We start from the raw sequence: 12,856 nt of genomic DNA, 5'->3' as shown, positions 1-12,856 counted from the left end.
TCTTACAAGTAATCGACTGTCTAATTGTCTAAGATGGGTTGAGATTTTTTTTTTTTTTTCTGTGGTCGTCATTGTTAGATACTAAATGAACGAACATTAGACATATATGTGTTGCATCTATTCATTAATATATCTGTACGTATATGTGTCATATTTGATTTGATGTGTTTCTGTCATTAATACAGATTTATTGAATGAAATGATTTTTTTTAATTTTAAAAAAAAAAAAGAGAGGAAGCATCAAGTGTTGTGGTTACGAAACCTTAATTATAAATTGTACTGCGTTAATTATGGTCGTAGGAGTCATTCTCACGTGGCTGTAAGTGGGACGTCTATTTCATAATCCTAAACTATCATCAGCTGTCTGTCCCTCAACCCTCCACCATCATGGTTTCCCACCCCCCCCCTGAATTTTTAATTCCATGTGTATTCATCATCCCCTCTTTCGCTAGGATAAATCATAGGAATAAAATATAATAAGACTTATGTTCATCTCTACAAGAAAAAAACTTTGTGAAAAATTAAGCCAAAAATAATATTCGAATCACTTTTTGGCTTACTGTATTGTCTTTTTTTTTTTTTTTTTTGGTATAAAATGATAATATCATTCCGATATCTGTGTTAATAATGGTAGCAAATACATCAAACATGACAAAGATCCATATAGATTTCAAAGTCAAATGATACAACTGATCTATAAAATTTGAACTAAACCAGAGATATGAAATCAAGGAAGCAAACATAATAATGTCTTTAAATAAGAAGACCATCATGTTTGATCGCTCAAATCTACGTGTGGCCGTGAAAGTGATTGGGAATGACCTTTTGGTTTTGGGATTTAGGCCATTTTTCTGGCTCTGTGCTCAACTTTATTGTGCTCAACTACCTCATTCTTGAATGATAATCGTGCACCCTAGAATTGGACCGTTGCATTTTGGATTTCTAATCATAACCCTTGATGTATGCTTTGTGAGGCCTCAATTGATTTCTAGCATTCTTTAGATGACCCAAAAAAAAAATAATCAAAATTGAACTATTTTTCCATAAGATGGAGTATAAAAATTGAAATACATATTCTTGCCTGACCAGCACGTGACTGACTCCGTAAAAATTGGCTGAAAAATTATTGAATTGCCTTCAACAAAATCGGTACTGAAAACTTAAAGTTAACGTAATGTAAGGACATTGCGGGATGCCCTGAAAAGCCTTCAAATTTTCTTTTTCAAGTGCAGAACACTTTAATTGGCAGTCATGTGATTAGGCAGCTTTTGCATTCAGATTTCAGCCACTCCCACGCCACTCTTCTCAATTTCTTTCTACTGCCTTTCAATGTTCGGATTGTAGCTTTTTACAAAAAAAAAATAATAATAATAAAAATTTGTGTTTCCGTAAACATATTTTCAATTACTTTTTTACTTTATATACGTTAAATTCTTACTATATATTTTTCTATAAAAACTCAAAAAAATAAAAATCCAAACAGGATTAATTTCCTTGTTTGTCTGGTTGTTTTCATTTTCGGCAAAAGAAACCTCAAAGTTACTTATAGTTAAAAGAGAGAGAGAGAGAATAAAAAACCCGGCTCACTTTGTAATTCTAACATTTTAAAGTACAGTTTGTCTAATAGGTGTCATAGGGCACCCGTTAAGATATATTTCAAGTGTTATACTTTTAAAAACATAAAATTAATTAAGAAAAGTAAATAAATACAAGAGAGGGTAGGTACAATTAAATAATAAAAGTATATAAATATAAGACAAGATAATAATTGTTATTATGTGCATATATATAGTGAGTTAGATGAATATTTGTTATGTTAACGCGTGCTTTAAAAACATCCGTTAGAAAAACCCTTTAAAATAACTTAAAGATTGATTCTGTGGATTACTATAAAAACAGGGAAAGTATTAAACTCAGTAACCCGCAAAAGCATATACTATAAGCGTGAATTAATAATGTTTGGAGCAACTTAATAAACTCATTTCTAATATCTATAGAGAGAATTCAACATATTGCCATCAGAATGAAGCCAAAAATGACTGCTAGAATTTCCTTATTCTTCAAATTGCAGTAAAATCAAAAGAAATTTCGCAGTTAGTGCTCGTTTTGTTAGGTGTCAGATCAGAACAAGAATTTATGCACATTTTATTCAGGGACCCTGGAATTACCATAACAAGGCAAATGCCCAACTAGAAACCATAAAGCAGAGCCAGATATCTAAAAGAGAAAGCGCACGTTATCTCATGATTACTGAAAATTGGTTTGTCTGCCTACTTTCCTTTTTATCAATCCCACTGCCAAATTTCTCAAGCCTTGCATCCATTTTACCACCTCATCATTTTAGGAAACCCCAAAAGCTGGCTGGTGGGTGTACATTACAGAAGTCAATTGCCATTGATGAAGACCCCCCCCCCCCCACACCCCTCTTCTTCTCCTGATGATTAATTTTTCTGTCCTCACTTGAGAGACGCCAAATAGGAAACAAACAAAAAAACTAGAGAATCCATGTCTAACCTCTTATTTTTGTGGGGGTGGGAGGTCAAGGGTTCAAACCTTGCCTCCCATCAATGTCCCTCAATATGAGATTTGTTCTAAATTCATACGGGTGTGTGGTGCACCCGTCTGGTCTGATGGTGGTTCAGTCCCCATCAGGTTCCCCCGACTCAGTTGGGCCATCCCTTAGAGTAGGTTTCCCCTCCCCTTATGAGTAGGAGTAGGTTGGGCTAGACTAGATGTGCCGTTAAGCTAAAAAAAAAAAAAAAAAAAAACCTCTTATTTTTGTCATTGCAATTTGCAACCAATTAAACAATCAATGAGCAGTTCTAATTTTTAACCAAACCTTTAAATGGAAAAAAGACAACCATTTCTTTAATGGATGACAATTCACTGTGGTACAAAATGTACCTCATCATCTCACGATAGAAATGTTTTAACGTAATGAGTTTGTTTTGCAGGTTTTAACATTGTATAATTTTACCCTTTTTTTGTCTTCTATAAGATCAAATAGATTATTGTTCTAAGATTAACAACGGGGTTGTCTAAGATAGGTAGCTATTAAATTTCCATTGAAATTGTTTGTTTTTGCCTTGTGTAATAAAGATTATAACTACCAAAATTACTCTGTAGTACCAATTTTTACCTCCCCCTGGATTACCACAAATTGATATTCATTCTTCCCGAGCACTAGTTGTAACTTATTAGCCCTGTATATTTTGATCAGAAAAAAAAAAATCTCGCATAGATAAATTACCACGCATCTTTAGAAAAACTTGTATTTGAAAAACTTATTTTTAAAAAATAGCATTGTAGCATCTTTAACTGTTTTGTACCATGTCTATTGTAATTTAACTTGTACATTTTCCAGCACCATAAATCAGCAAACCTGAAAATTGTTGATCAACTTTAATAATATTTCTAAATGAAAATTTTCAATTAGCCAGAAAGTACAGTTGTAAATTCCCTCTCTCTCTCTCTCTTTCTCTCTCTCTCTCTTTCATATGTATCTGTGCGTGTATATATATGGAGAGAGAGAGAGGGAGGGAGGGAGTAACAAATTGGACTAGTATATTTATCTCTCTTTCATACTAGTTTCACTGACATTGAGAAGTGGAAATTTTCACTTTTTTCTCGAGGGATGATATAGATAGATAGTAGTTTACTAGTAGTCTAGTAGTAGTCCAGTAGCTGAAGAGAGCTGAAACGGGGTGGCGATAGATAATGCGTCAACTTCACGGAGATCAAGAAATGCAGGGATGAACTGAACATTCAACAGACCAAGAGAGACAGAAAATACCAAGTACTCTAGTCAGTTGTTGTTGTTTGTCTTTTGGGATTCTAGGCTACCTTTGTTTTGCATTTTGCATTATTCAACTCCTGTTTCCCGCTTTTGGGATATCGGAATTCTGCTTCTTCTGCTCATCTGCTGCTGCCGCAATGAATTGAATTCATTCCTCGGAAGGTCTCATTCTTCTCATCCATCTCTCTCTTTGCTTGCTATCTTCATTTATTGCTTCTTCCCTTTACCTTGTTCTTATTCTAATTGTCTTTTTTCTTCTTTTTTTTGTCTGTTTGTATATTTTTTGGATGCATTGAAATGGGATTTTATTGTATGGCAGGTTTCATTGATTTCTCTGGGGATTGAAGGAAGATGAATACCAGAGCCAGGACTGCTGTGCAGTCTATGAGAGCACCTCCTGTAAAGCAAGAAAAAGTAATCACAGTCTATGTTTACCTTTATCAGCTTTGTACTAATCACAGCCATTCATTCTCCTTACAACTTCTATCCAATTTGTTTATCAATTGGTTGACATGAATCTTCCAGAAATGGCAATTTTCCGGAATAAGAATTTTAGGGCCTTAAGTCCAATTGGGAGGGCTTCAGATGGAGAAATTTCCTGGAAATTTTGATAAAGTAGGCATCTTTCCTATGAATTCCAGATGAATTCTCTGTCTTAGTTGGTTAAATGCAGGAGGAACAGAATTTCTTTGGCTTAATCTTGATTAGTTTTGAGTTTATATTGAATTTTGGATATTGGAATCCGTCCCCTCCACTTTTTGTGTTTCCTATTGATGGTGGGATTGGATCCTCTCTTTCAATAAAGCTTCAAAAGTTTCCTGCTTTGCTTCTAATCCACAATGATTTTGATCTTTCCTGGCCTTTCTTTTTTCCCATGTGTATGTGTCCTTTTTTGTTTATTATGCCATGTCCAATTCTTTTCTTGTGGAAGCTGACAGTTGTATTCTCTTCTTACTGGTTGCAGGAAAAAGTGGAAATACAAGGTAAGAGGATAATGAATGCTCAGAAAGCAACCACAAGACGAGTATCAATCCGAGAAAGAAAGAAAGCATTGCAGCAAGATGTAGGTTTTTAATTATCAATTCTGCATTTTAACCTTTCACAATTTGGTACTAATTTTTGAATTTTAGGTTGACAAGTTGAAGAGAAAACTCAGACAAGAAGAAAATGTTCACAGAGCTTTGGAAAGGGCATTCACCAGACCTCTTGGAGCTTTGCCTCGTCTTCCTCCCTATCTACCTCCTCATGTTAGTCTCTCTTTCTCTTTATCTGCCTGATCTAAAAAACTCTTTCGTTTCCAATGTGGAGGATGAATTTCAGACTAGCTACTGTTTATGGAGAGATAGGAACAGTCTTTTCTGTTTTCTGGATAAGTATTTGTGATATGCAGTAAGGTACTGCATTACAAACAGTGAAATTAAATGTTGTAGTTGAGGCATGAAGGGAGAATGTAGTTGAATAAATAACAAAACTCTTGATTTCATTGTGAAATTGCAACCATGCAACTGCTGTGTGAGACTACCTTTACTGTTAACTGGTTTTATACTGAAAAATTCCTGTCATGGTAAGAAATTGATAAATTCCATGGAGTTTTAATATCTCAAATGTGACCTGAATGCCTAAGATGGATATGTGTAGACACTGGAGCTGCTTGCCGAAGTTGCTGTTTTGGAAGAGGAGGTCGTTCGGCTTGAAGAGCAAGTTGTGCAGTTCAGGCAAGGATTGTATCAGGAAGCAGTGTACATCTCATCGTCAAAGAGGAACATGGACAATTCACATGATGTATGTGACCAGTACCAAACGAATGATTGGAAACAAAAGCAGTCTAAGTTGTCAATTCAAGCTGAAGAAAATTCCATAGTATCCAGAGGGAGGCATTTAACATTTCTCACAGGTAATACTTTGATCAAGTTGTTTTGGCTTTACCTCATGCCTATACCTACTTTCACCCATTTACCTTGTCAAAAATGGATAGGACAACTAGAAGAAACTGTTGCCTCTGTTTGATTTTTCAGATGATGCACGTGGAAAAGAAAATGATTTTTGCACTAATTCAACAAAGAATAAGCAGAAACCTCCAAGTACCAAAGCACCAACTGTCAGAACTCCTGTTAAAAGGCCTCCATTCGAGTCCAGATCAGCAGACAAGCGCTTAGAACCCAAGAAATTACAGGTGCTTACTTCATTCTTTCTTTGTAAATCTATGAGATATATATCCAATCAAATGACCACAGGTTCTAAATTTTCAGTTAGATATGGACCATGAGTGCAAAGGGAGGACTCCTGTTCCTGGTGATGAAAAATCATCAGCAACTGACAATCCAAACAAAATTTCCGAAAGCATTTTGAAATGCTTATTGAGCATTTTCTTAAGAATGAACTCCAAAAGGACTGGAAGCATAGCAGATTCATTACCTTCACTGTCTACATTGAGTTCTTGTGAGGGCTTTGAGGATGCAGATTTTAAGGATCCATATGGTATCTGCTCAGATTTTGGCAAGAGAGATATTGGTCCATATAAACATTTATTTGCTATAGAGGCAAGCTCTATCAATCCAAACCGAACCACAGTATCCGTGTTCCTACTTCATAGACTAAAGTAAGTTACTGTCATAATCAGGTCTAAACTTTATCACTCATTCATACTTTTAATGGTGCTCTTACATGTCTCGTCTCCCTTGGTTCTCAGGGTTTTACTTGAGAAATTATCATCAGTTGATTTAAAAGGCCTCACTCATCAAGAGAAGCTTGCTTTCTGGATCAACATTTACAATTCTTGTATGATGAATGTAGGTGTGAGATTCTACATGCATTAATGCAGAATCTATCTAAATCTCATTTCAGCATTCATTTCCTATATGCATCATGGTTCTATATGCAGAACACCATTTCTCCTACTCCCAAAAGAGGAAAATAGATGAAACGCACTAGATAAAACTTTCTATACCACCTGTATGTTTACGCGTGCTCAATGTAAGTAATTGATGTGTAAGTTCTTTACTACCTTGATTCAGGCATATCTTGAACATGGAATACCAGAGAGTCCTGAAATGGTAGTTGCATTGATGCAAAAGGTATTTCTATTTGAGATGTCTTGTCCTTTATCGTGTAATCTAAGAGTTTTTTTCCTTCTCAAAATGGAAAGAATGCAGTAATCATGAGTTGGGGGGGGGGGGGGGAGGAGCAGAAAATGATCTTGAGGAAAAGCAAAAGGAAAATGGGATTTAATGCATTATGTGAAAGAAAAATTTATGCAAGCTTAGTTACCAGAATAACATGTTCAAAGATTTGAATGACTTACAAAAACTGAACGTTATTTCTTGCATGCATTATCTGCATCAGAAGTGTATATGGATGTATGCTCTTTTGTCTCATAACCTTCACAACAATATTCAATAACAAATTTGATACATAATCTCAAATGATATTTCTATATAGACGAAATACTATGCATATCTTGGTGATACTTGGCTTCTTATAATGCAGGCAACCATAAATGTTGGAGGTCATTTTCTCAATGCAATAACTATTGAGCATTTCATACTCAGACTGCCATATCATTCAAAATATGTAAGATGAGTCTTTATCAGACAGAAGTACCAGCATTATGTGAAGTAAAATTTAAAGTAGCTTATATCTTATCTGGCTATGGTGGTGTCTTTTCAGACTTTTGCAAAAGGGGCCAAAAATGAGGAAATGTCAGCACGTAGCATTTTTGGATTGGAATTATCAGAACCACTGGTTACATTTGCTCTTTCCTGTGGAAGCTGGTCTTCACCTGCTGTAAGTTAGTGCACAGAGTAGACAGAATTCATTTAGTCATCCTCAATTGGAAGTGTAGATTACTTGGGAAAACGATTGTTGACTCCTGCCAATATGTATTGTTGACTGCAATTGTCTTAAATTTGCATTTACCAACATCTTGCCTAGTGTACTGAGGTGTGTATAAGATTTGAGACTCGAAAATGCTGATTTGAAGTAACGTTTTATCAATCAGCAGAATTTTAGTTTTTACATCAGTGCATTATTGAGTTTTTAGCATGCCTATGCTGTTAATGATGAGGTTTGCTTTCTCAATCAAGGTGAGAATGTACACAGCAGCTGAGGTTGAAAATGAGCTGGAAGTGGCTAAAAAGGAGTACTTGCAGGCCACAGTTGGCATTTCAACTACAAAGAAGGTGGTGGCAATTCCAAAACTATTGGATTGGTATATGCTTGATTTTGCTAAGGACTTGGACTCGCTGGTTGATTGGATATGCCTTCAACTACCGATTGAACTTGGAAAAGAAGCGATTAGCTGCCTTGATAGGGAGAGAAATCAGCCTCTGTCACAATTTCTTGAAATTGTGCCGTATGAGTTCAGTTTCAGGTACCTATTGCAAACATGAATAAATTTTGGTTTAGTTCCTTCCTCTACATAGTATCATTGGTTAGTCATTGGGTCTGTGTATACATCTATAGATACATGATGCAAGAAATGTATAATCTTCTCCACTCTTGTAAGTAAATTTTGACTCTCAAGAAATTTTCTGTTGAAAGGGTTCAGGCTGTATGAAGTTTTCATTTTTATTCAGGATTCAAAAGAAACAGCCAGCATTAGATAAGCAAACCAACTCTGTTTAGTTTTCGTTGTAGAAAACCGCAAGTACTTATAGTATTCTACGTGAATATATGTGATGGTTGATGCTTTCTGCTGTGGAGCAAAGTTTTATTTATGAGTCTTCTAGATATAATTTCTCAATCACCTCCTAAAGCATATGGTCCAAATATAGGACATGTGACATGCTATGGTGTTAGAGACAAGAAAAGATGCTGTGTTTAATTTCTATAAACACAGTATTGAGTGTGAATGAGAGTTTGAGAAAACTCAGTATTTGTGGCACTGGCCTTGGCAACAGATAGACACTTACTAAGCAAAGGAAGAAAATCGAAGTGACAGATTTTTCATTTAAGAATTTAGGTGTGAACAGTGACAGGCCATTACTCAGGCATGTTAATGCCGCTAGCTAATAAAAGAGGAGAATATGTGGGTGGACCATCTCTGCGGTGTGAAATCATCTTCATCAAGACTTGGGTCACTCAGAGAAGGCATCCATGATCTATGCTGGGAGACACCTAGTGGCTAATGGCATAAGTTCATGCATAACCACAAAGTTCTATCCTTGGCAAATTCTTTTTGCATTTAATACAGAAAAACCATAAGAAATTAGACTCAACTCAAGAAAAGTTCCACAAAATTCAGCTCTATTGACCATGACTATGATAGAATTCCCACCAGCATCCTTTCTCAACGGTTATTTAATTCCTTGGACAAGCCAACTCAAGCCAGCTGTGATGTGCGGCTTTGGTCGACAAAATTGGAGATTTCAGTTAGCTAATAAGTTTTGCAACCAATTTGACTACAGAGAATGGTCAAGATTCAACAATGCCTTGCTCTGCATCTTTTGTCCTGCCTGTCTCCTAAATGTCTCTTCTTCCAGAGTCAAATAATTAGTTTTATGTGTAGAGAATGTATATAAAAACCAACATGTCAATCTAAACTCCACAGGCCATTCTTTTGCAATGCATCTGACCACCTCTTTTCTCAACTCATTCGTTATTACTTGTAACGGGGAAGCTTTCAAAATGGAGGAAAGTCTCATATCGTTAAAGATAGATCTAGATGCCACGAATAAGTGGTGGTGGTAGATGCATCTTTTTTTTTTTTCAAAAAAAAAAAAAATTAATGCAACCTAGGTTTGTGATATAATTGGCCTAATATCCACTCCAATTCTGTGATACTTCATTCGGAATTAACTGATACTTGGAGTATCATTTATCTTTAGATTATGCTAAAAGAGTTTAATTAATTAGAATTAGCATAATCCAGTATTGATTAGATTCTAGACTGCGTACAAGTCGAGCTGCTCACGAGCCGATCGCGAGCAGCTCGAGTCAAAGCTCGATCGAACTCGAGTTCAAGCTTGCTAAAATTAAGCCAGTTTCATTGAGTCAAAACTCGGTTCAGCTCGTTTGCAATCATGATAGATTTTAACTTTTTTTTTGTCCATCCGAAAAAAATTCTAAAATCTAAACACAAAGGCGAGCACCAACACAAGAACAAAACTGATTTTTCAAAATAATCTGAAATTGTGTGTACTTATCAAACGAGAACCCACCCTAAATATATCAAGCGGATTGTAATTGGCTGAATATTAATAAACAAGCAAGAGAACTGGATAGAAACGAAAGGCAGGGAATGCAGCAGGAGGAGGGTCAGGAGTAGAAGAAACGCAGCTAAAGAGAATCAAAATTTGTCCCCATGTAGAAGAAAAGCAACTTATCATGCAAGTGCTCAGGGAACAGAGGTGCTAATAGTACCGTCCTTTTCATGTGGGCCGAGTCATCATTTGTCCAAATTTAAGCAAAGATCAAACTGCTTTTTCCAAAGTAAGGGAAGAAGGAACAGGATCACATCCACACTTAACATATACAGACAGCTGAGCCCCTCAAGTTGAAGTAGGTGCAGCGCCTGTGTGCTTGGCAGCTTATTATGCACACCGTCATGACTCATGCAACCGTATCTATAGTGTTTTTTGTCCTTTTTTTGACGAAACAGCCGTGAAGTGGAACACTGGCTAACGTAGACGGATTATTTGAGGAACATGTGATACTCTCGTACCTGCTTCTGAGTTCTGAGGTCTGGTACTTTAAAAGTTTTCTTTTGCCTCGATTTTGTGACGCCATGGCACCTTAATATGTACAGCAGCTCAGTACAGAGACAGAGACTGCTGGTGCTAGGCCAAAAATTTAGCATCATGCAGCCTTGTGCAAATGTCAATCTACAAAGAGGAGTTCTGGCAGACTAGTACTTTCGTCCCCATCCATATTACCCAAAGATTACAAAAATTAAAGGACAAAAGAGAAGTACAAGATGGCTTCTTTTCTGCTCCTAGGTTGTAAATGAGCACAATAGAGTTGAACACATTAGCGTTCAAATTTTTTTTATTATTTCGACGAGTTTGGAATTATATTCAAATTTGACTTATTTATGTATCTAATGGAACTTAAACAAGCTTTTTATCCGAATTGAATTTGAGCTAATTTTAAGTAATTTGAGTTGTTTACATATAAATTTTAAAATGCATGCTAATAGTTACGCTTGAAACTTTATGGAACGGAGATGTCGTGCATGTTTGGTTTGATTAATTGGCGAATCAAATTCGAGTGAACTCTTATCGAGTTCAATTCGCGTACCGAATAGTATAGTTTATTTGTCAGCTTTGCCTAACCCTTCAAATGACGTGTCTTAAACTTATTAATGTATGACAGAATCTAAAAGATAACGATTTGTCATTAGTAACCAATTCTTGGGTCACTAGCTTGACTTCCAAGAAGAAAAAAAATTCATGTTGTATATTAGTTAGAATGGCCTTGCTCGTCTCAAGATTTAGATCCTAAGTTCTAATCCTCCTCTCCTTGCCTGCTTCTTAAGTTTTACCCTTTCACTCCTAAAAGAAATTAAAATAGAAAAAGAGTAACCTTGCCTGTACTAGTACAGTTCATTTATGAAAAGTTTCCTGAAGAAAAGCTTTAAAAAAAAAAAAGTTTCCTCAAAAAATTGAAAAAAAAAGAAGCAAAATCTATTTTAACGGCTCCCTTGGTCTTCAACCAAACAATTGGTAAGTTGATCTTTTATTTTGGGGAAACTAAGCTTTTGGAGGAGCAAGTCACGTGTAGATTTCAGGAGCGGCCAGCCTGCACATTTGGGTGTAGCCCACTGTACATTTTCGTCGCGTAATGCATTGTAACTAACTGGATCTTCACAATGACTTGGTGACCCGCCAAGAGAAAGCAGATCAACTTTAGAGCCCAAATAAAATGGGCTTTGAAAATCTGAAACCACGGAGAGACGGCCCACGAGTCGTTTGCATTCGTCTTGATAGTATTATGGCATTCTGTTGGTGCAGTCTCAAAAAAAAAAAAAAAAAAAATCAATGAAACCGGATATCATTAAAACGTCCAACCCTCACTGTAATCTTTTCCGAAAAAGAAAGGTTAAGAAATATGAGAAATCAAGCAGTTCGTTGTGCCATGATGTAGTTACAACTTTCTCTCTGCAACACACTTAAAAAGTTTATGTTTCGTTCTCTTTGTTTTAGACTTAAAAAGTATTTGATCAAAATCAATTCATGGTCCGACAAGTGCTGTGCTACAACGAACCTGCCTTTCCTTAGGTATTTCGTTTGAATTTGAAGTTTAGAATACGCAAAGACTTAGAACTCTGAATTCTATTACTTTTTGCTCTCTTTCGATTTGTAATTTTTGTAGCTTGCTCTTTAAAGAAGCAATCTCTAAGGGTACGTACCAATCTCAGTCCCTTACTGCTAAACCTGATGCAAGAAGTTAGTATGAGAAGACGAGAATGTTTTTTCGACCAAGCTAGCTGGACGAGGGGCAGGAACAGTTAATAGAAAAATCGTCCGAAGCGATTTTGTGCAGTTCGCACAGAATTTAATTTAATTTACATACGATGTAACTCATTTTACACAACGTATAACTATAGAATAAAATTTTATAGGTTCCACATATAGTGTAAAAAACTATGTGCAAGATGAAATTTGAGTCATACATTTTTTTTTTTTTTGTCAAATCTTGGCCATCAACATTCCAGGCAGGACTGCCCCATTTCCAAGCTACATGCAACAACTATTTTTGTGTCACTGTCATAAAAAATGTCAGGACGTATCAGCATCAACCAAATGGATTAATTTCCGGTTTCAAAAGAAAATCCCATACCATCATCGTGCGCTAGACTACAAATTGAACTTGCATGAAAGGGGAAATGGTACCGACCCAGAAGATCACAGTGATGATGATGCAGTACAGTTCGTTTGTTGTCACGAAGCACTTTCTGCAAAAGGAATATCATCCTTGAGGAAATTGACGCTTAAAATTCTTCTTCTTGTTTTACTGATTCTTCTTGCAGACGAATCAAATATTTTAAGAGTGTGGTTATTCTTTCTCAGAAATTTGGAATGAGCTAGTGTTGTATCCAATCCATGATGCTTTTCAACTTGT

At 36.0% G+C, this 12,856-nt stretch overlaps 1 protein-coding gene across 2 annotated transcripts; it reads left to right on the top strand.

The window, feature by feature from the left end:
* The first annotated feature begins 3,554 nt into the window (after positions 1-3,554).
* LOC113750083 lies at positions 3,555-8,334 on the top strand. Of its 2 annotated transcripts, XM_027294011.1 has the most exons (12): positions 3,555-3,958; positions 4,116-4,210; positions 4,761-4,859; positions 4,927-5,043; positions 5,435-5,690; positions 5,812-5,969; positions 6,046-6,395; positions 6,486-6,585; positions 6,811-6,870; positions 7,283-7,366; positions 7,463-7,579; positions 7,879-8,334. In XM_027294011.1, the coding sequence occupies exons 2-12, from the start codon at positions 4,148-4,150 to the stop codon at positions 8,182-8,184; spliced, it is 1,710 nt and encodes a 569-aa protein (XP_027149812.1). In that variant the 5' UTR covers positions 3,555-3,958; positions 4,116-4,147; the 3' UTR covers positions 8,185-8,334. The 2 variants fall into 2 exon arrangements, with proteins under 2 accessions (XP_027149812.1, XP_027149813.1); XM_027294012.1 differs by lacking the exon at positions 6,811-6,870.
* The last annotated feature ends 4,522 nt before the right edge of the window (positions 8,335-12,856 follow it).

The sequence above is a fragment of the Coffea eugenioides genome, chromosome 10 (genome assembly GCF_003713205.1).
Source record: "Coffea eugenioides isolate CCC68of chromosome 10, Ceug_1.0, whole genome shotgun sequence".
Lineage (NCBI taxonomy): Eukaryota > Viridiplantae > Streptophyta > Magnoliopsida > Gentianales > Rubiaceae > Coffea > Coffea eugenioides.
Note: the sequence above shows the minus strand (reverse complement) of the source record. Positions and strands in the feature narration are given on the sequence as shown.

Bases quoted from the DNA above. Each gene is read 5' to 3' on its own strand.
- LOC113750083 (XM_027294011.1), top strand. From the start codon at position 4,148: ATGAATACCAGAGCCAGGACTGCTGTGCAGTCTATGAGAGCACCTCCT. The intron at 4,211-4,760 runs GTAATCACAGTC...TACTGGTTGCAG, and splicing joins CTCCTGTAAAGCAAGAAAAA to GAAAAAGTGGAAATACAAGG. The intron at 7,580-7,878 runs GTAAGTTAGTGC...TTCTCAATCAAG, and splicing joins GAAGCTGGTCTTCACCTGCT to GTGAGAATGTACACAGCAGC.